Source organism: Leptodactylus fuscus, chromosome 10, assembly GCF_031893055.1.
Source record: "Leptodactylus fuscus isolate aLepFus1 chromosome 10, aLepFus1.hap2, whole genome shotgun sequence".
NCBI classification, from domain to species: domain Eukaryota; kingdom Metazoa; phylum Chordata; class Amphibia; order Anura; family Leptodactylidae; genus Leptodactylus; species Leptodactylus fuscus.
In genome coordinates this window covers 11908001-11932786 of record NC_134274.1, presented here as the reverse complement: position 1 = coordinate 11932786, position 24786 = coordinate 11908001, and the positions used below count along the sequence as shown (strand labels likewise).

Here is a 24786-nt window from a genome sequence, read left to right as displayed (position 1 = left end):
TACAGTCAGCGTTTAGCCAATAAAGCATTTGGTAGACATGTATATCGCTCTATCTTACCGTATATCTGCATTTAATAGACTAGAGGTCAGTTGTGGAGCTACAGTACAGGCTCCATATACTGCTATGGTGCTATGGCAGAGGCTCTATGTACTATGGGCAGTACATCCAGCCTTAAAGGGGTTGTCTAATCAAGGAACGTCGTGGGTGAGGTAAAATAATACAAGGGATACTTACCTGCCCCTGCTCCTCCATTGCAGGTTTGCGTCTTCCGTAAAAATGGAGCCTCACTTTAAAAGGTGGTTCAATTTTTGTAGCTAATAATATATCAAAAGCAACTACAATGGAATAAAAATCTAATTTTGATTAAAAATATCCTATCATATTCTGTATACAGCTCCTGTATATTCATGGGCCTCCATGGATACAGACGACATTGTGTGCAGTCACATGACTGTAGGATAAGACAACAAACAGGGATTGTTTGTAGTCTGTAGTCATGGAGACACACAGTTCTGTATAGAAGCTGCATACTAGAGATGGGCGGACCTCCCAAGATTCGTTTCGGGTTGGGTACGAACCAGAAGTGACATTATTATACTTTGAGATCTCTTCAGACCCCAAGGAGGTGTAAAAAAATTTAAAAAAACATTCATACTCACCTTCCCTCACCTCTTCCTCGCGCAGCCCAGAGATCTCTCAGTCTCCTTGGCCAGGGTCACCGCTGTGTCCAGTGAGTGAACCTCAGCAGTGACATGGGCACGCCGAGCGCTATGACATCATGACGCGTGGCAATCCCATGTAACCCAATCACGTCTCAGCGGTGATTCCAGGCACATGACGTCACCAGGAGAACACTGATCTATTCAGACCCCAGAGTATAATAAACTTACTGCATCTTTCGGCAGCCATATTAGCTCATCCGAGACAAAGCTCCAATTGTTTGATTTTGTTAAAAACCAAACGGTTTGGGATATTCAGGTTATACCCAGCTGGTACCGAAGCGGTTTGCCCATCTCTATTGTATACACGTAACGGTAGGATATTTGCAATGTAGCCATCGACATAAGAAATACCGCTCTTCATGTGAGGGTTTACAGAGGGGAAACTTAGGTTCACACTGGTGCGGATTAACTAAAACCTCTGGACACCCATTGACCCCATGTAGACTATAACGGGGTCCGCTGGGTTTCCGCCGTTTTTATACTGAAACTTATACTCCGACGCAGATGTGAACCAAGCCGTATACACAACAAAGGTGCAATATTGGTGCTATGTGTTGGCTTACTGTACAATGGATATTTGTACCAGAACTTTGGTGCAATTGACCCCCACCCATCTGACATTGATGGGCTCTCCTAAGGAAGGGCTGTCAACATGAAAACCCTTTTAGCATGGACACGCAATGCCTCAACACTATGGTGCTAATATGTCATATATGGTGCTAACACACATATCCGGTTCTATTACAAGCATGGAAAAGAACCTTGACATGGGCTGAGGACACACTGTGCAGTTTTTGAACCAAAATCAGGAGAGGACTGAAAAAAATAGAAGAGCAGCTTCATGTCCTTCATTATGCACAGATGTGACTACAAAACCTGCATCAAAAACCTCAAAGTGTGACCTTACCCTGAGATAGGAATAAGTGCATGGAGTGAGGATTCTGGAATGTTCATGTAATGGGTTAATCCCATGTCAGCAGATCATTTCTGAGACGGGAATAACTGGACGCATGTGCCAAGCACCAACCAGTGAGGAGCGCTGCACTGTTACTGTAACTGCCATACAAGTGAATGGGAGCCACGGAAACATCGTAGAGCAGCGCCGCTCCTGTGTGTCGGGACTTGCGGCCTGGTATTCCCATCTCACCTATGATTTGTTGTCACATTACACTGCCTACCACATCTTCCAAGACAGATTGGATGTAATCCTTAGGATATGGTCACATGGCAGAATTAGGCACTGAATTTGTGGTGGATTCTGCCTCAAAATCAGCTCCAAATTCTGCATACTTTTACATATGCTAGTCAGAGTTTATACGGTCTAATTATTAGACAGGCTTAGGAAATTGGGGCAGGTAAAGTCATGAAAATGCACCAGAATTCTGGAATAATTTGCACCAAAGATGAACTTCTACTGTTGACACCTCACTTTCTAACAGATTCTGCAGCTTGTCACAGTGTGACCCCCATATTATTGTGTTTGGTGAACATTTTTGTAATATAACCTATCTAACTGACATTTAATAGAAAACAGGCTGTAAAATTCTTAGGTTGCAAAAAATAATAAGGGAGTTCTACTTTTAAAGGGGTTCTTTAATGCAGGACATGGGGGCTCTGGGCTAGTTCCAACGCCAGGTTACGTAATGAGAGCCATAGGGCCCTGGGTCATTCCACCTACTCCCCCATTTTCACAAGTATAGCACAGGTGAACACAGGAGAGGAGGGCGGAGGCGGTGTGACCTAGGGTCAGAACCCCCTAAGGAGAGTTAAAGAGAACCCCTTTGTAAGTAGCTCTTTTACAGTTTCACACCAAGCATGTCCTGCTCCTTCCAACCACAGGCCCCATAGCAGGTAGGGCAAGTAACTGCAGAGGGATAACCAAAGGACCCCCAAGTATGTGAAAATCCTTTAAAACTGTAGGAAGAAGGTATGTATCTAGAACAGGCGTGCACTTACCGTAAATCTGTCCCCAATGCTCTTCTGGAGAGTCACAGAAGAAATATCACCTGTTAATCAAAGTGGTGTTATCATACATGTACCCCATAACCCCAGACATGTACTAGAATTACTAACCCATGACAGGGCCCCATTTTATCCTCCAACCCAAATACTAAATCCATGTCCACACTGCGCGATGAATGAAACAGTATGTGAAAGAGCGATAGTATTAAGCAGGACAAAGGTATAAACCAGGCAGAGGGATCCTGATAAACCCCCCAGTCACTGAATCTAGACAGGACACTGGCCTGGATTTTTGGAGAACATTTGTAGGATTAGGAATGATGCCTAGATAGAAATGAATCTTAAAAAGTGATGTGTTGCAATACCAGACATAGCCTGTAGACAAGAGAGGTGCTGTTTCTGAATAATCCCACATAACCCATAAAGATCTTCTCTCTCTACTGTGTAAACCTTCTTCACTGCAATTCTCATAAACTGATCAATAAACCAACTTTGGAAAATGTGTCCGTGACTTTTATTTCACTTTATATGTCATGTTAATATAAGTGCAATGTTTCACACTAGCGCCCCCGATTTGTATTGGGCACCTTGAATCAAAGAGATGGTCATAATTGATCAAAGCAGGTTTGGGTAGCCATATATTTATCCTACAGCGCCCACTGCAGGAAGAAATGTGACATTACAGGGTACCTGTTCCAAGCAGTGGTGTAAAATAAAAAACTTAAAAAAATTCTAATTTTTTTTTACAAAATATGTGCAGTCACCTCCTGACATGTCGCCAGAACCCCATCAAAAGCATATCTGGGACCAGGTAAGTAAATTAATACTCCCTGGACAACCCCTTTAATAGATTCCACCATTCCATGTGTCACAGGGGGGCGCCCCGATACAGTTACAGGGACACACTCCAAACTAGTGACATCCTGTTGTCTTACCTCTGAATTATGCTGGTCCTCAGTTATTCCTCTTGGAAATGTGTCAGTAAACTCAATGTGCAAAACATGGCCTGAACTAGTAACACCCTGTTGTCACACCTCTACATTATACTGTTCCTCCTGGAAATTTGTGAATAAATTAACTTAAAAAATTATCTTCATTCCATATGTCAAAGGAAATTGCTCCTACACCGTCTGTCATTGCCCATTTACAGCTGACTGTATAGGGACAAGTCCCCAACTGGTAACACTCAACTTGTCAATTTATTCAATGATTTCCAGGAGGAATAACAGAGGAATGACACATATAAAATACTCCAGATTTAATATTAGATTATAGGAAATACAGACATGTCAGGAGTGATATAAGAGATATAAGGTGTGCTTTAGGCCGGGGCTACATAACAATCATGAGGAGTGCGACAAACAAATCACAGCTATAAAAAATAAGTCAAATTGACATGTCGCACACCACTGCGTCTCGCATGAAAAAGTCACATGTGCAACGTGACCAAACTCCAACAGGTTTTGATTTTCCATCACTGTCTCATCATATGCCACAATGCAACACCATAAAACAGAGATTCGAACCGCGGTGCTGTGACACCCAGGGGTGCTGCAGAGGTTCACCAGGTGGCCAAAACACTCTGCTTGGGAACATGTGCCTTAAAGGGGTTTCCAGGATAACCATTTTTTGCAAAGAGGTAATGGAAGGTGAAAAAAACCAACCAACACATACTTATCTGTCCTCGGTATTCCGGTGTCTGCCACCGCGGTCCAGTCCTGCTACTCCAGGGTCTTGTTTTAGTGAAGGTCCCCGATGAAAGGGCACGGGACATTACAGGTGACAATGCGAGTGACCTCCCGACTCCTTTATATAGGCTGCTGATTGGTCTCAGAGGTCACATACGGTGAGGACTTCTACCAAAACAAGACACCAGAGCACCAGGGACAGGTGAGTATGGGTGATTGATTTTTTTTTTTTTTTTTTTTCACCTTCCACTTTTTCCATACAAAACAGATATCCTGGACAACCCCTTTAAGGTAACGTTATCTGAATCCTTAGGATGTGTTTTTGTCTTTTGGTAAAATATTTGGTGCCTGAAAGGTGAGCAAACCCTGCCGTAGAGACTGAAATAATACATTGAAGTCATTGAAATATTTGTCGCGCAACTTTTTGCGACGTGGCTCATGTTTCTGTGTAGCCCTAGCCTAAAAGTAAAAAATTCAAAGCATCTGAGGAGATTCCGGATCCTTACTCCAAGTGATTGACTATAAAATGAAAAAAAAAACAAATTTTGAAGAAAAGTGATGTTCTGTGCAGCAGCGGTGCGGGTATACCCCTGTATTACTGTATTGTAGCAGAGGCCTCCATGTTTCGTCAGTCAGTGTATGTTACTAGGTAGATGCGTCTCTTACAGAATCTCCTTCTTCATGTCTTCTAATATCACCACCATATTCTGTTAGGGAGATGAAAGGGCGGGGGTGAGAGAATCTTCTTTTCACACTAGATGCGTCCCCCAGTACACGCCGTCCTCTCTTACCTGTCTGTTGAAAGCTTTCGCCATTTCTGAGATGCCTATTCCGTACTGCGGGGGAAAGAAAGCGAGAGAAAACCTTATCTTAACCTTTCAGTCTGATAGCTGCCGCGCAGAATACAATTTCTTCCAGCGCCTTTTAATACCTCATTTGTGATGCCGCCGTCTGCACCTTTTTCTATTAGTAAACGGACCAAGCGTTCATGGTTATTTAATGCGGCAACCTGAAAAAGAATTGCGCAAGGTGAAGAAAATGGAATTTGGGATACGGGCTTGTGTGCAACGTGGGTTCTCTGTAATTAAAGGGGCAGGTGTCTGGGATCGGGGGGCTGACCCTTCAGACAATGAAGGGGGTGCACACAATGGCCCACATTTATTATGCTCTGTTTGCTAGTTTTCAGGTGTACAAGGCAAAAAAAGTTGTCGTTTTTTGGTGCAAAAAAATTGCAACTTTTTTACACTGCGCCATTTTTGTCACTTGCCCCACCAAGAAACCTTACATAAATGTGTGCCAGCTACAATCTGGCGTACAATATCCCCCAGGGCAAAGCCCAGCTCAGATCTCTACTGGCTATGAAGGCTGGCATTAGTATCACCAGTCTTCATAAATCTGCCCCACTGAATCAAATACAGATAATACAGGTAGAACTGTGCAAGACAATCAGTAAAAGGGGATGCAGAGCTGCAGCACACCCCTTTAATTCAGAAACCACTGAGCCACTGTACATGTTCTGTATTCATATTAAATGTGATGCAACTTTGCATTACATCTGTCTAAATGACATATAAGCCGAGATTATATACATTATATCTATCTATCTATCTTATACGCACACTGTATATACACATAATCTACCTATCTCCTATCTATCTATCTATCTATCTATCTATCTATCTATCTATCTATCTATCATATATACACACTGTATATACACATCCACTCTCCCCTATGTGTCCTTTCTCCCATCCCCGGCTGTACATAATGTCAGGACGCTGGCCCTGCCATTTACCTCCTGCGTTCCGGACAGATAAGACTGACGTCAGACACGCATGTCATACTAATAACATGTAATTAAATGTCACCCTGTCCGCCGCCTATACTATTACTGTATAGATCATCCTCTGCGTTTTCCCCTTCATTGACCTTATTATATCAGAACTAGCAATCTGATCAGACACAGGACACTTCACGCTGACATCTATATATGTCACACATTATTCCGGCACGTTCACCTGCTATCAGGCTGATCACACAGGGAGTTTTTGTTGCAGATTTTGATGCAGTTTTTTGAGCCAAAGCCAGGAGTGGATTCAGGAATATTGGGAAATATAAAGAAATGTCTTAGACTTCTCCATCCTGATGGATCTAAAACCAGCAAAATCTGCACAAAAAAAGAGAAAGTAACCCAAGCGATCCTCCCTCCCCACAATACCGGCTATACACTATGGAATGACGGATCCGTCCATACCATCAGGGGGCTCTTCCCGTCCTTGTCCTTCACATTGACGTCGGCTCCAGCGGCAATTAATCTCCGAGCGACGTCGGGGTTTCCGGTCACCGCTGACACTCGCATTAGTGGGGTCCATTGTGAACAGAAATCTTTAACATCAACCTAAAGGAAATCAATCAGTGAAATGATGGAAGGTCCTGAGAGACTTACACACTACTAGTCATGTACACGAATGTAACACCAATCCATACATCATACGGGCAAGAGGTCCCACAGACATCTACTGGCCCACTGGCCACTGGCTTTATAAGGAGGCACACCGAGCTGTAGGGCTGGCTTATGTAAAGCATTAACCACAGGACAGGTGGCACACGTGTGATCGCTTGGGGTTCACTGATCATTAGAATGGGGGGTCCTATGTCCTGTTTACATGGAGCAGGGGTTATACATGAGCAGGGCCATCCCATTCAATGTCTATAGGGCCAATGGAGACAGCTATTTTTTGGTGAGTAGACCCTTTAATATGTAGATGGTGCCTCAAAAATGCAGTCCAGGCCCTAGAAGGCTTAGCAGACAACCTCTGACTACTTGGCCCAAGGACCTGTGCTGCTGACCCTGCACTAAAGACCCCTCCCTGATAGCTCGGTAATAAGAGAAGCCCAGGAGGTCACTTTGCAGGAACCTTCTCTTCTAGATCTCCACATCTTTGTGTCCTACAGTAAGTAGTGCTCCATCGATTCCAGTACTGTTGGCCCCCACTATTGCTGAGCAATCTTTCAGCACCCACTATGCTAATTATGCTCTTTACAATCAGGTAGGCGGTCCTGGGCCAGTGAAGATTGTCTAGGACCGCCCACCCAAGACTAGACAACCAAATTATCATGCTGCTGAAACTAACAGAATGATTTCTCAGGAATGGTGGGGACTAGAGAGAAAATTCCAGTTGTGCTGGAATCAATGTTGCAGTGAATGTAAAGAGGTGGTGAAGGATTTCAGCCAGACATTCTAAAAGGTGCTGAAACAGTGACTAGTAAATCAGGAACGAGACTAGAAGACACATTATTGGCCTTGTACCTCACAGCCATCACCGATCATCCATTCAATGAGCTTCACGTTGCCCCCGTCTACTGCCCAGTGCATGGCCGTACACCCAGCCCTATCCCGGCTCTCCCAGGAGGCTCCTTGTCTTCTTAAATACTGCACAATATCCAGATGTCCAGCAAAACAAGCTAGCATGAGACTGCAAAGAGAGACCATAGATCAGACAGCAGATGGGAACTTTATGAGAAGCCATACAAGTATTTCTTATGGGGAGGAGTAAATCCTGTCAGCCATGGAGGGGCTCGTACAACCAGAGGAGGAGGGGGATGAGTTCATCAACTGAAAACCTTTGGGAATGGCTGATGACCCCTATAGTTAGTGTAATGGTTACCTCATCTGACTGTCTAATATCTCACAGTATAAGATATAGTAACAGAGAGTATTACAATGCACCCAAGTGGATAAGTCAGGAACTTAATGGGGTCCCCGGTGTGAAGAATTAGATATGATCTATCTGGGTCAAAACTGGAAGGTCTATTGGGTTCCGACCCAATAGGGAACAAATCTGGAAGTTTGGAAGCAATTCCCAAGAAAACTTATAGTTCCACATGTAACCTCTGCCTCAGCTGCTCCTCCTGTCACATGCCCGCTCTCTGATTTATTCCATTATTTTGGTTGTTTCTGTCTCGCTTTTTGCGGTAAGAGCGCCTAAAGGATAAAAAATAAAGATCCTTCTGCCAAAAAAATGAAGGGTTTTACTCCAGTAAAAAGCCAAATGTGTGCATTAGTTTCCTTGTGGCTGGTGAATAAAATAACAGGCTTGCATTGACTTTGACAGGGCATGAACAGTAGCGGGAGCCGAGCGCTCCTCTTTTTGGCCACGTTCCTTGTCACTTGTTTATAAAACACCTTACGGGGAATAATCGCCGAAGACAAGACTGGCCATTAATGGGAGCTAAAGACGCGGTGCTGGGGGCGGCAGCTGTGAGCTCGGTGCACGGTGTTCTCGCCCAGCGCTCGCTCGCTATCTCAGCAGATTTATTCAGACAGGTGAACTGCAGCACATGCTTATTATATAACACAGACTCTGCAGAAAAGGGACCTATAGATAGATAGATAGTGGCTGTATACTGTGTTTGTATTGGATGCATCACAGTCAGGAATGGGTTATTTCACCTGCAGATTTGGGGTCTGCTTTATCTTACTGGTTTCTATAAAGCATATACACGTTTTTCCCTCCATAGTGAGCTCTTCCTGATACGTGTACTATGAGATCTGAACCCAATGCTGTGAAAGGGAGTCCGTCAGGTCCAAAATGCCTCCCAAACCAATAATAGTGCCATCTAGGGGCCTCTAATAGAAGTATACATGTAGCTTTGTATCCACAAATCAATGCAATGCATTGATAATCATCTGTTTGTGGATGCAAGTTCCTCAGGGGCGGGTCTTGATTTACCAGAATTGCTTCCTATGATGCAAAATATGAAGAATTTGCAAATGTTTGTAGATAAATCTGGCCCCGCCCTCAGTGCACTTGCAGACTGATTTGCATATCCATAAAAAGATGCTTATCTCTGTATTATTTCAACAGTTTGTGGTCATATAGAAATGTTTCTGCTCCTATTAAAGATCGCTTACATGGCACTAGAGGATTTAGAGTCCTGTTAGTTGGTAAGTGTGGCCTCCATGGAGCAGAGAAATGTTCCCAGGGTAAACACCTTGAACACTTGGATGGCTGTCATTCAGTTACTGGTTCACCAGTTGTCCTTCCTTTTGGCATACCAATGACACCTTAAGAGATCTGCCATTTTGGAGATGCTCAACCCAGTCGCCCCGCAATGACAATATGACCCTTGCCCGTTTTTCCTGCTTCCAACACAACAACCTGAAGAACAGCCTATCCACTCACTACCTAATATATCCCACCCTTATAATTCTCTCCATACCACATGCACAGGCGTCGCTCCCATTAGGCCATTTCCTGGGGTGATATTGGGCACATGTAATGACTTGTGGAGTCGGCTCTTGTTTACTGTAGGATTGTGTGTAATGATCTATTTAGGGAAATGTTGTGAATTATTGTACAATCTATAGGTTACTTACAGACGACGTACTCGGCTGCCTACAAAGACATTACACTGATTGTTATGACTCTCACATTCCATCTGCTGCAAAAATCTACAATTACATTGCTGGATAATTATTTTCTTAGAAGAAAGAGTCTGGAGTTTACTGGAAGGATCCGCAGCCTTTTCATCTTTTCTTCGCATTTACCTAAATTGTATTTTTTCTATTTGATTTCAATTAAAAGAAAATGGTCAAATTTTATGGTGTTTGCAAAGAAACCATTAAATCTCTGGCTATAAACTGGATCCATAACATAAAGGAGTTTTACGGCCATCAGTGGATTTTTCATACTGATGACCGTTTCACAAGATAGGACATCAGTATGTGATCTGTAGGGTCTGGCGCCTAGATCCTGCACAGATCAGCTGTTGTAGCAACCTCTGTATGCCGGAAGTTATGGCAATGGACAGGGAGAAGGTGCAGAACCGTTCCTACTTGGGAAATAGGTACAATTCCCCAAAACCACCATTATACAGTGGGTGGGGCTGCTGTGCCGCTCCCATTACGTGAATAGGAGCAGTACTGTACACACTGCCTGTCCTCTGATGTAACGTCCTGTACCTGGAGGCTGCCGGAACAGCTGATCTGTACAGAGTCCGGGTGTCAGACCTCCACAGATCACATTCTGATGACCCTTGCAATCAGATCATCAGTATGACAAATCCATTTGGGGCAGAAAACCCAAAACCGTCAGGTCATTTTGATCTACGAAGCTCCCCCTTGCATTGGGAAGGGAACTTAGGTGGGGCCATCCATTACAGCAATATTAATACATGTGCGCCACTGTGCAACTTTTTCCTTTTACAGTTAATATTGTCCATACATATTATGTACATACCTGTTCTTATGTTCATACCGCACATACCTGTTCTTATGTTCATACTGTACATACCTGTTCTTTCCACTCCCATTTTCCTGGTTGATATCGGCACCATGGTCAACAAGTAGCTGCACAATCCTAGACACATAATAACAGGATATTGATTAGTTTAGTTGCATGATTTATAGTCTTTAAGGCCATCTTGCCTGAGCTTCTCCTCTGCTTTGTTAACAGCATTTAGTGATCTGCTTTACAGCACAGTCATGGCCGTAGGCAGCAATAGACTGGAGCCGACTCATTGAGATCTATGGGAGAGTTTTCTAGACATGCTCTGTGGAGTTAGGGGGAGGAGATAAGCTGTGACATCAACTCTAAAGATGTGTTATCTCCTATTGTAATACTATCTGTCATGTAAAAGACGTGACTGCTGCAAAGAAACACTCTACAGAATTGGCAAGCGTCAGTCTACTGTTAGGTTTAGCGGCCAGAATGAAAATTGCAGCATTTAGTACATTTTACATTATATTGACATGGAAAATATTAAGAAAACAAAAACAGCCGTCCCCGTTCCTGGCCCTGTACTTATATTGCACTTTAGTTTAGAATGAGCTTTTAACAAATGTTCCCCATGACCCCAAAGTGTCTGCAGAGTAAGGAGCGGACTTTTATGAGAGTTCAAGGACATATAAAATGTGTAAGATCAGAGCGGTCGACAGTCCGTGCCGGGGTCAGCAGCCGCTATCAATTACAATTTATTCTTCACAGTGTATTTCACAACTTCACACTATGGAGGATGTGGATATGGGGGGGCCCTGGGGTGATGAGTCTGATCTAAGCTAACCCTAACCAAAATTCTGTCACTGAGGAGAAGACCCTTACCAATAAATACATGGCTTATGTATGGAGACAGAATATATTCACATACAGGGGTTAGTACATGAACATGAACACCCTGATACATCTGCCAGAGCCTCAGTTCCCATTTTGGATTTTATTATTTCCTTATTACCATTATTACTATTATTAACCTATTAATATCATTATTAATATGAAGATTATTATTACCAATATCATTACTATTTACATTATTAGTACTATTATAATTACCACCTTTACTATTAGCACCGTTATTATTAATAATATTACCCCATTAATATAATTATTACAATAATTGCTATTACTACCACCCCCATTATTATTAGTAATATTATGACCCCCATTATTACTATTACTACTATTATTACTACCACTATTATCCCCATTATTACAATTTCTAATACTACTATTATTATTACCCCCATTATGATTATTATTATTACCCTTACTACAATTACCCCCATTATAATTACTACTATGAGGCGATGTTTGGGGCCATTTAAAGAGGTCCTTTAATCATCACTATGTGATTGGGGACATTAAAGAAGGTCACGGCTGCCATGGCCTATTCCTGAGCTGATGACATAATGTTCATTGGTCACATGCAGTAGTGAATGGGCCTGAGCTGTAATCCCATGCACAGCAGCATTATGGTTCATATTCCCTGACACGACTCCTGCACTCACCTGAACCCTGTGGCCTATTCAAACATCAGATCTGTGGGGGTCCTTGATGTCAGACCCCCCCCTAATCACATACAGGGACTTGAGGGCATATTCTGTAACCCCTCCTGTTTTAGGGAAACCTGGTTGGGAATCCCTGCTATAGGGAATAGGGACCACGGGGACTTGAACCTCTGTATCTATGTAGCCCCTGTTAGATTCACTCTTCTCCCTAAGGTGACAGACAAGGAGCCACATGAAGTGAATCTCCCCGTCCATACCATTATACCCTGCCAAGAATAGACGGCAGTGTCTCCAATTATATACGAGAACAATCCCCCGATCCCCCTCCTATACATACAGGGATGTCACCTGGATCCAATCATTGCTGAAGTTTCGGACAAGAATAAATTCCTGACCCAGATATAAGAAGAGGAATTCACAATAAGAAGAAGACGACAAATAAGACTCTACCTGAAATATCCTCTCTGTGCCGCGACCATGAGAGGAGAGAATCCCAGTTTATCAGGGACATCGGCCTTCACATGTCTGCAAGAACAAAAGTGGCAAGTTAGAAATGTACAAAGGAGCCTTCTCATCTAGAATATTCAGACTTAAGTAGTAGGAACTCGGAGACTGGTCCTGAACTACAACCCTCATTATGTATGGCTGCTGGAGCAGTAACTGGGGGACAAGGAATAACAATATAGGGCTTTCTAGGGCTAAAACTGATGGCTTATCAATAACAAATCAGCGGGGGCAGGGGTGAACTGGACGCCTTGGGGGCCCAAGCATTTTATCTCAGGATGTCCCCCTAATCACTATCTCTGTGCAAGGATCTGGGATTACCAGTAATTCATAAAAGACCAGAAAGGGGTATCCCCACAGCAACAAAAATCAAGATTAAAACCTAACTTTTATTAAAGTCATTTATAATAAGTCTATAAAGTTCATGTGTACCTCCTTCTACCACCTAGTGCAATAAAATCACTATTCCTCACTGAGTGGCAAATCTTTTTATGCAGGCGTGTGTTCTGTGATACCTAATCCGTATGTCGGGTGTTCACCCTGAATCTAGGTACTTGTTCACACCACTCTCTATAGCTCACCTAAGCTGACAGGTGCTCGTTCTGACCGCTCCCTCTCCCCTCCTCAAACAATTGGGTTTCAAATTGACTGTGCTGGGAGTCTCTGCCTGAGCCTGGACACTTATGAGAACCTGCAGCTCTGGACCCTGCTAGTTATTCTGCCTGTATCTGTGAGGACAGATTGATATTCTAGGACATCAGATATGTTCGTCCCTTATAATATAGCGTCTCTACGCGTTTCATCAAGATCATCAGGAGACGATTAAACATTTTTTGCAGGCTGCCCTAATAACTATAGCCTGCCATCTAGCCTATTGCAATACCAGCGATATGGCATGTGGTAAAAACCACAGTTGAGACCAGGACCCTGATGGTGGATCCCGGTTGTAGTAGAGGCTGTACCCCTAATCAACAATTTTATCCACACCCCTTCTTTACAGGTAAAAAATTGGTCCAGATAGTTCATCATGCAATGCTCCCTATGCTACGCCCACACAATATACCAAGCACTTTATTGGCCCCCACACAGTATAAAACCCACCATACTGCCCCCCACATGGTATAGTGCCCCCTACACTGAATACCACAAAGTGTACTGCTCCCTATACTAGACAGCACACATTATACTGCCCCTACACTGGACACCACGCAGTATAAAACCCACCATACTGCCCCCCACATGGTATAGTGCCCCCTACACTGAATACCACAAAGTGTACTGCTCCCTATACTAGACAGCACACATTATACTGCCCCTACACTGGACACCACGCAGTATAAAACCCACCATACTGCCCCCCACATGGTATAGTGTCCCCTATACTGAATACCACAAAGTGTACTGCTCCCTATACTAGACAGCACACATTATACTGCCCCTATACTGGACAACACGCAGTATACTGCCCCCTATACTGGACAACACACATAATAATGCCCCCTATACTGGCCCTATCCAGTATAATGCTGCCCCCACATGGTATAGCGCCCCCTATACTGGATAGCACAGTGTACTGTCCCCTATACTAGACACCATACAGTATACTGCCCCCTATACTAGACACCACACAGTATACTGACCCCTATACTAGACACCACAAAATATACTGCCCCCTATACTGGACACCACAGTGTATACTGACCCCTATACTGGCCCTACACAGTATAATGCCCCCTATACTGGCCCCCACAAGGTATAACACCCCCTATACTAGATACCACACAGTATAATGCCCCCTATACTGGCCCCACACAGTAAAATGCCCCCTATACTCGATAACACAGAGTATACTGCCCCCTATACTGGACACCACACAGTATAATGCCCCTTATACTGGACACCACACAGTAAAATGCCCCCTATACTGCCACATACAGTATAATTCCCCCATACTGGCCCCACACAATATAATGCCCCCTATACTGGCCCCACACAATATAATGCCCCCTATATTTGATACCACAGAGTATACTGCCCCCTATACTGGACACGACACAGAATGCTGCCCCCTATACTGGACACCACACAGTATACTGTCCCCTATACTGGACACGACACAGTATAATGCCCCCTATACAGAACACCACACAGTATGCTGCCCCCTATACTTGATACTACAGAGTATACTGCCCGTTATACTGGACACCACACAGTATGCTGCCCCCTATACTTGATACTACAGAGTATACTGCCCGCTATACTGGACACCACACAGTATACTGTCCCCTATACTGGACACCACACAGTATACTGTCCCCTATACTGGACACGACACAGTATAATGCCCCCTATACAGAACACCACACAGTATACTGTCCCCTATACTGGACATCACACAGTATGCTGCCCCCTATACTTGATACCACAGAGTATACTGCCCGCTATACTGGACACCACACAGTATACTGTCCCCTATACTGGACACTATACATACTCAAGTCACATGACCTGTGATTTGGGCTGAGCTGCAAAATCAAACAATGAAGAATCAGTGGGGGGGGGGGGGAGACCAGATGTCAGACTCCCACTGTAATTTGATTGATAACCTATACAAAGGATAGGCAATCAACATTAATGAGCTGGAAGACCCCTTTAAATTCATAAGACCCCCTTCATAGGCTAAAATTGCACTGCGATCCTGACAATCACAAAACCTAAAATACTGGCGTAGAAACCTGGCTTTATTTCGTAGCAGCCAACAACATGAGAAGACATTTTTATGGGTTTCTTCCAGTAAAAACATAAAATCTATTAACCCTATATTATAAATTACATAAAAATTCAAAGATACTGTGTCAACACATTGCATTGCTGGGCTTATACTGATGCCGAGTTACAATCTGTACCACAGTCTAGAGCTGCATTTATAATTGTGTAAGCTTCAGAGCTGAAATCCCCCAGAATTCCTCCTTAGTTCAATGACTGCACAGAGCTTGCAGGTTAGCAGATTTACTGTGAATTACACACTATATACTCTAACAGTACTGTATACAAGATACACGAGCAGTCAATAACCTAGCAACACTGACATATAACCTATGAGACAACTTTCCATCATCTTTAAAGAACGACAAAATGCATCACTTAAGAAAAAAAAAATTTGAATTTTTTGGAACGGACTGTACACTTCCATGAATGTGTTGGCGTGTGCCCATTGACATGCTAACACAGAAGATAACATTTCCAACTAGCACACTTTAGAGGAGCTGCTCGCAATTCGGCTTTAAAAGGAACATTTTCTGATGACCTTCCAACAAAGCGAAAAAATACAATGCCATAAATGAGAAATGGTTTACCATAAAACAGGAAGGCGAAAGGGATTTCTCTGCGGAATAGAAGTGCATGGAGAAGGGGTGGAGAAAGCTACAAAGTGCACAATATATCACTCCAGCCGCTTACTGAACAATCTCACCTACTGTACTTATAGGAAACCCGCAGATAGTGCGACATCTCTAAGCATAGAAAGAACGAATTCAGGACGGCCGCAAGAAAAGAAGGTCTCGGAATAATCTTTATTCTATTAATGCATGAAAAAGTCTTTGCACAATATACGGCATATTGAAACTGGAAAAAGGAAAAAATTCTGTCAAATCTTCAGTTTCAGAACGTACAGTCAGCTTCACAAATCTACATATGGTTATGTTCATTAGAAAACCCCTTTAAGGTTTTGTAGGGAGACCATCCCTGTCTTCACATGACCTAATTGTACTTGTGACGTTCCGATGATAATTTATCTTTACGTTTCCATACGGGTTTCTATGATTTCCATATGGTGGGATACAAACAGTACAGTGTGTACTATGAGGTCGGGGCAATCCTGCCCCACCCACCCAGGTCACCGAGCATTAATAATGAATACTGAAGAGTCAGATCCACAGGAGTCTACGGGGAGATCCACCAGCTCAGGTCAAAGGAGCAACTCTTCTAATAATAGAGAACATTACCAAGGCAATGTGGACAGAAGGAAAATGAAGGAGTCCAGGGCAGGAGAAAGGAAAGGATTGAGAAAGATTGAGGAAGAAAATGGAAACAAAATAAAAAGGGAAAGAACAAAAACAGGTAAATAAAGTAATAAAAAAAGAAAAGACAATGGAATGGAAACAGGAAAGAACACGAAAAGAAAAGAAGAAGAAAGGAAGGAATGGAGGAAAGGATACCATCATTGTGAATTGGTGAGGCAGGTCCAGGTGACCTTCTATATCGTAGGTGTGTGAGGGATAACTGGTAGGGCTGTCAGACATTGGGGGAATTTACTAACACCGGTGTTTCATATTGTCTTAATAAAGTGTTGACTGACACTTGGCACATCTGACTCGTATATGCAGGCTCCGGACGTTTAATAAATAGACACAAACCAATACACCATTATGGATATCCGTAGCAGTGAGAAACCGGTGTAGTTTTCCAATGTCTCAGCTGTCCCTTCTTTAAGTAGAGATAAGAGGTCAATCTGCAGTCTTCTCGCTAGACTAACCCAAATGAAGTAATGTATGGGCAGGAGATTCAGCTTCTTCAAGGCAACTATGTTAAGCTTTATTGTGGATCAAACCCAGAAGGCTGTAACATAGCCAAATAAGAGAGGTGAACCACAGGGTTAACATATGTAACTTAGGGTCACCCTCCTGGGACTGGACATTCCTAAACCCTGTAAGGGACTATGAACATTGCCGTGGTGAACCCCTAGGTCGCTAACCCCAAAGTACTCATTGATCATATAGAAAGGCAATAGTCACCAAGCCAAGTAGCTGCTCCCTGGTGTGGGTTGAGGCAGGTAGAGTTTGGTCATGAGACAGACAAAGTATTATTTATAGTAGACAAGAACACAGGTAATGTCGATATCAAAGGAACTATCACGATACAAGATTGCAGACACAGAAACCAGAGATCTTATTGTTCCGGCACAGTATGGAGGGTTAAGTGTCTGTAAGATGCTTGGGGCACTTGGGGATAGGCTGGAGACAGGGTCGCTTAGCAAGCATTGGCCATCTCCAGAAGAACCTCAATGATGTGATATTGGAGCAAAACTTGGCCAGGAAGTAGACCCTGGACAACCAGAGTGCTCAGTAGTCGGACAACCAGAGTGCTCAGTAGTCGGACAACCAGAGTGCTCAGTAGTCGGACAACCGGAGTGCTCAATAGTCGGACAACCACAGTGCTCAGTAGTCGGACAACCAGAGTGCTCAGTAGTCGGACAACCACAGTGCTCAATAATCGGACAACCACAGTGCTCAGTAGTCGGACAACCGGAGTGCTCAGCAGTCAGACAACCACAGTGCTCAGTAGTCGGACCATGACAGAGGGCAAATACTAGTGATACAATTTCCAGTTAGGATTTCCCACCCTCTCAGTCTGTATTGATTCTTGCCAGTTGTTTGGGAGAGAAAAATTGCTTTGGTTGCTGCAGTGAAGGAGCTGTGACTGTAGACATGAAGATCAGCAAAGCCCCGAGGATTGGATTTCCATTGATCGACTCATAGAAAAATTCTTGGGTTACGGTCACACATGACAAGCATTTCAGAAAACTGCAAATTTTCTAAGAGCGTGCAGCAGATCTGCAACAGATTTCCCGAGGGCTAGTCCAACTGAATTCAATTTTACAAGGTTCTGCAAAGGGCATTTCAACTAAAACCCTGTACAAACGGAGCCCCTTAGCACAGTGTTTACATCCCCTATTATTCTGTTGCCAGGTGCATAGATTTGCATTACGACTACTCGATTTTGGCGGCAGCAGATAATTCATTGAAGTGTAGATATTAATAATGCACGTCTTCTTATCGCCCGTCTCCTCCGAAGATTTCCTCCACCACTTCTAATTCAGATCATCACGTCTGTATTTTTTAGAATTAAATATGGAAACTGAAAGTCTTAGAACTTTACCAAAAGTTTTACTTGTAACCTTTTGTAATTTTCAGAATGACCCCCTCTTGCCTTATCTCGGTAGACGCGCTTATGAGTGCCCAGAAGTGACATTTCTATGGATTAAATGTAGATGAGTTTCCTTATAAGAGTCAGGCAGGTAGCTTCCACTTTCTCATTTAACTTTTAGACGGATTTGAAGGAAATAGTAAAATCTTCCATATTTAAAAAAATATATATAAAATAAAAATGTAAAGTACTTTTCTTAAGTCAACCAAAACCGCTAGATAATGAGGATTTAGCACTGTACTGTAAGTGGGTGTCTGGGCAAATTGTAAAACTTTACAGGTGCCCAAGCTCAGTATAAGAGTGAGATAACATCACCACTGTGAACACCCGTTGCTCTGATCCGTTATAGGATGTGATGGGGGTCTCTCTTTTTTATTTTTTGTAGGAGATAGACTGTTTAGGCTTTAACCCTTTCAGAACCAAGCCAATCTTTGTTTTTATATTCTGATATTTTACTCCCCATCTACCAAAACCTATAGTAATGTTATTTTTTTCCACTAGCAAAGTCATATGGGGGGCTTGTTTTTTGCAGGACAGGTTGTATTTCATAGTGGTGTCATTGATTATGCCATATGATGTACTGGAAAGCTGGAAAAATTCAGAACAGGGGGAACTCTGAGCGGCCAAAAGCCCGTGAGCCGTCTCTGATCACAGGCACCTGCACCTGGTTCCTTCAGGGTAAATACCCTCTCCTAATGTTAATAGGTTAGGTGTTAGGTTAAGTTCACACAAACCACTGGAAATCGGAGAAAATTCCTCCACAGAGGACCCCTGAAGGACACCATTATAGTCTATGTGGTCTGTTGGTGTGCATGCGTAACCGTTTTAGCGGTTCGGCTCTCGGTTATTCCAGATCCCCAGCAACCCAAACGATGGAGAGCTGTGCACAGATGTGCACCTAGCCTTAGATGTGCACCTTAGATACAAGAGGAGGTAAATCCCTGATCATACCAGGCTTCTTGAAAGCCAAGCACTGATCTATAGGGCGATATCTTCCAAAAGATAGCGTTAAAGGAACAGTTTTGCTTTTTCCAAAAATTTTCAGCAAAGCTTGCCCGTCCTGTAGGACTACTGCTGAGCTGGGGATTCCTTTTTTAAAATATTTTGATAAATTTTTGAGTATTTTTTCAAATTTTTTCCCTGCCGGTCAACTTATTTAACACCAAAAACAAACATAAAACACATAGGTTGGTATATGTTTTCTTTACAATAATAGTCAATAGGTAGTGCTCACAGCTGTATGCTATACAGGCGTATATGTACAAGTCATTACACATAAGTCAGAAGACGTCCCAGCAATTACTGAACAAGCGCAGTGTGAATAGAGCCTAGCAGAGTTATAACACCCACATGACGGCCTACGTATACCGTGGGAACAAGCAATGCTAGCTTTTAGGATTTCCATTTGTTTTTCAGGGAAAGCAGATCTGTGTTGTTTCCTGAGATACTGAGGTCTCGGGGGGCTTTCCCAGCCTCCATTCTCCAAATAACAACAACTGACTAAATGGAGCGGTGTAAAGATTCCCTCTGTTATCTATGAAGTATAGGCTTCCTCCGCTACGATACTACAAGACCTGGCAGAGAGCGTTTCCTTGTCACTTCCTACTCAATGAAGTCATTCTGGAGAAGATTTTCTTAGATCTCTATATTGTGCTGTTCCTCAGTTATCCTTCCTAGAAATTGATGAATAAATTAAAAACTGGGCATTACCATTCCCGCATAGTCTGATCCGACAGCACTGATCGGATAATGTCAGACTATTCGGGGAGGTGAAAGTCCCCCATTCTCCTAACCAGTCAGACCCCCACTGATCTGCAAGTTGTACCCTATCTTATGGATAGAGGATAGCTTGCTTTAGAGGTCCAATTACTCTTTTTGGTTGCTGGCAGCCTTCTGAAGGTTCCCAGGTCTGCCCTAGCGATAACATGGTAATGTCCACACAGTGGAACTTGGCACTGATTTTGAAGCGTATTCCATCTCAAAATTTGCACCAAATTCTCTGGGAGGAAAAGCAGGATGACGAATAAAAAAACAAGTGATAAAAAAATAAGTACCCTGCTTGATCTGGCCACAGACCCTTTCCTCTGATCAGGCTTATTCATCTGACCCTAGTCAGCAGTGGTAAAATGCAGCTCTGCCAAGGGAAGCCAAAGGGACGGAAATGGAAGAGAAATTTGTGTTGGAATTCTGGCTCAACTTACTCTTCCATTTCTGCTGGGTGAACATATATGGTCAAAATATATGGATTTTACCATAGACTGCAGCACAGAAGTATTTAGTCAATTGTACAAGCCATCGAATTAATGTTCATAACCCCTAGGAAGACCAAAATACTGTATATAGATTTTTTATTTGTAAAATAAAAAAAAAAAATATTCATAACACCTGCCTGGACCAGAAAAATATATCTAAATTCTACAAATCAGCAAGAACCAGAAAAACTAGACCCATGCAAGCATGCAAGACCCCAGCCAGAATAAAAAAAAGAATCTCATAGCCTCAAAAACTCACATTACAGTAATGCAATAGACAGGAGAAGCAGAGTCTTACAATCCATGGAAGATACTTGACAGGAATCCAGCTGGTATCTTATATCAATTGCCAAATCCTTCTTTACCAGACATGAAAGTGGTGAGGACTTAGTAACAGATTAATCTTTTATTGAAAATCAATAAATGGAGGAGGTTGTGAGGATTGTGCCCGGGGCCATTACATCAAAAAACACAAAAATAAGAGGGTCCTTATTTGTATGGTTATATAGTCATACTGTATAATGTATCACCAGTCCCTAGACACAAAGATCACACGGAACTGTACAGAATGGACAAGACCCCACGGGGAAGAGACTGAATTTATTACTATATATAATCTAAGTATTACTGGGCATCAAGGTCAATGTCGGGGCACTGCAAGACTTGGTACCAATCTGCACACAAGCAGCTTTAGATGTGATCTGTTTTCCATTGGAGGAGGAGTCCTGGAAGTGATGATATGATCAACAATTGTAAAATTATATAGTAGATTTTTGGTGTTATTTCTAGCACCCCTGAGGAATAGAGTTTAGGACCCATTAACCTGGGATAGGTCATCCTGTGGATAGGTTATCAGTATAAAAAAAACAAAACACCAGATATCCCCTTTAACTGAATACAAAACATCATAAACCAACTGACCTGGTATGAAGGATTTTTAGGACTGTGGCGTCGTCATTCATATTTACAGCTCGATGAAGATGTTCTACAGTCATGGGCTCTCCTAAGGAAGAACACAAGGTGGCACATTTCGGTGAGTTCTTGTTCTCCTACATTACACATTTACACATCAGTCGGGTCACTAAATTTTTGGATACGGCTTGCTTGTTAGAACATTTGCTTCTGGTATATACGGTAGATTGAAAAAACATCCCTTTAACAACATTTTAGAAATTAGATTAGAAAAACATGGCTGACTTCCAAAAATAGAGCCACGTCTGTGCACAGGTTGTACGTGATATTGCAATTTGGCCATATCACAGATGATATATGCAACACCGGACTAAAGTTCCTTTGGTTCGCCCATCAACAACCCCTAAGGGCTCGTTCACATCTGCGCCCGGGAGTCCGTTTTGCAGGTTTCTGTTTCCTGCACAAAACAGAGCAGGAGAAGGAAACCTGCAGGACTCTTTCAAACCCATTCCGTTTTTATTAAACGGACAAAGAGTTGGACATGCAGTACTCTGTGACCGGTTTTAAAAAAAACGGTTTTGCCACGGAGAGCATAAAACGCTCACCGGCGCTCACGGCCGGACTCAGCATGACAGGTTTCCATCTTCTGCATGCAGAAGACGTAAACCTGAGAACAGAGTCCAGACGCTAGTGATGTCACAGAACAGGGATAATACACACAGTGATGTCACAGTACAGGGATAATACACACAGTGATGTCACAGGACAGAGATAATACACACAGTGATGTCACAGTACAGGGATAATACACACAGTGATGTCACAGTACAGAGATAATACACACAGTGATGTCACAGTACAGAGATAATACACACAGTGATGTCACAGTACAGAGATAATACACACAGTGATGTCACAGTACAGGGATAATACACACAGTGATGTCACAGTACAGGGATAATACACACAGTGATGTCACAGTACAGGATAATACACACAGTGATGTCACAGTACAGGGATAATACACACAGTGATGTCACAGTACAGGGATAATACACACAGTGATGTCACAGTACAGGATAATACACACAGTGATGTCACAGGACAGAGATTATACACACAGTGATGTCACAGTACAGGGATAATACACACAGTGATGTCACAGTACAGGGATAATACACACAGTGATGTCATAGTACAGAGATAATACACACAGTGATGTCACAGTACAGGGATAATACACACAGTGATGTCACAGTACAGGGATAATACACACAGTGATGTCACAGTACAGAGATAATACACAGTGATGTCACAGTACAGAGATAATACACACAGTGATGTCACAGTACAGGTATAATACACACAGTGATGTCATAGTACAGGGATAATACACACAGTGATGTCACAGTACAGGGATAATACACACAGTGATGTCATAGTACAGGGATAATACACACAGTGATGTCACAGTACAGGGATAATACACACAGTGATGTCATAGTACAGGGATAATACACACAGTGATGTCACAGTACAGAGATAATACACAGTGATGTCACAGTACAGAGATAATACACACAGTGATGTCACAGTACAGGGATAATACACACAGTGATGTCATAGTACAGGGATAATACACACAGTGATGTCACAGTACAGGGATAATACACACAGTGATGTCACAGTACAGAGATAATACACACAGTGATGTCACAGTACAGGGATAATACACACAGTGATGTCACAGTACAGGATAATACACACAGTGATGTCACAGTACAGAGATAATACACACAGTGATGTCATAGTACAGAGATAATACACACAGTGATGTCACAGTACAGAGATAATACACACAGTGATGTCAAAGTACAGGGATAATACACACAGTGATGTCACAGTACAGAGATAATACACACAGTGATGTCACAGTACAGAGATAATACACACAGTGATGTCACAGTACAGAGATAATACACACAGTGATGTCACAGTACAGAGATAATACACACAGTGATGTCACAGTACAGGGATAATACACACAGTGATGTCACAGTACAGGGATAATACACACGGAATATCAGATAATCCAACAGCCATCATGTTTATCCTTTTCTACTTTATATCCACATTAATAATACTATGCGGTATATATTATTTATGTGTCATTTATTATTTACCGCTTATAGTGTAATTTAACAGTGGGGCAGATATTCATTGCTGAAGCTTATTTAGCCTACATATCACGTTCAGAGACATTTACATTCAGAGACGAGAGGATATTTGCCCCTGGGAAAAGGTAAAAACATTAGCAAGTCCGTTACCCCCCACCAGATAGCGGATGGAACGATACCAATTAAGACAGCGGATGAGGCTGTCAAAGCAATGTAACTGGAATTCCCAAAACAAGATATACACCATGAAAACACAGCACTGATACGGCAAGAAAATACAGCAGAGAAATATCTTATGGTACATGGATCTGTTTAGGTAAGTATAAGAGGGCAAGGAAATCTGGGGTCTCATCTGGGGACAAATATTGGGTCTGAAATTAGTTTAGGGACTGGGGTCTGATATTAATTTAAGGGGCCCTTTTATATAAGCCGCATCCTGTGAAAAGGCCAATAGCATTTTCTGCACAGAATACATGCAGAGATATGCATGAAATTCCAAGGTGTGAACATGCCCTTATGGTAATCCATCAAATTGTAATGGCCTCGAGTTGCCATATTTTTAGCATAAAGTGATCCTTCCTGGACTACTGCACCTTATAAAGGTAATGTCACAGTCACTGCAGCTCTGTCAATGTCACTCTGTCACAGTCACTGGTACCTGTGAAGGGGAACGGACCAAAACAATAACCATGTGAACCCACCTGAATGAACTGATTAACTGTCTGATTAACTGTCTAGTAGCGCCTCCAGTTCATGGTGGTACTACAGAGTTGAGCTGTTCCATTGAGCACCAGGTG

The 24786-nt window shown here is 42.7% G+C and overlaps 1 protein-coding gene across 1 annotated transcript in view; it reads right to left on the bottom strand.

The window, feature by feature from the left end:
* Positions 1-4987: 4987 nt before the first annotated feature.
* FANK1 (fibronectin type III and ankyrin repeat domains 1) overlaps positions 4988-24786 on the bottom strand; it is a gene marked incomplete at its 5' end in the record, with an annotated part of 28035 nt that continues 8236 nt past the window's right edge. The window contains 8 exons of the mRNA XM_075288070.1: positions 4988-5080; positions 5165-5209; positions 5305-5382; positions 6628-6771; positions 7684-7849; positions 10670-10735; positions 12610-12684; positions 21822-21903. Of these exons, the coding sequence (XP_075144171.1) occupies positions 5036-5080; positions 5165-5209; positions 5305-5382; positions 6628-6771; positions 7684-7849; positions 10670-10735; positions 12610-12684; positions 21822-21903 (701 nt within the window). The remainder of the gene's footprint in view (positions 5081-5164; positions 5210-5304; positions 5383-6627; positions 6772-7683; positions 7850-10669; positions 10736-12609; positions 12685-21821; positions 21904-24786) is intronic.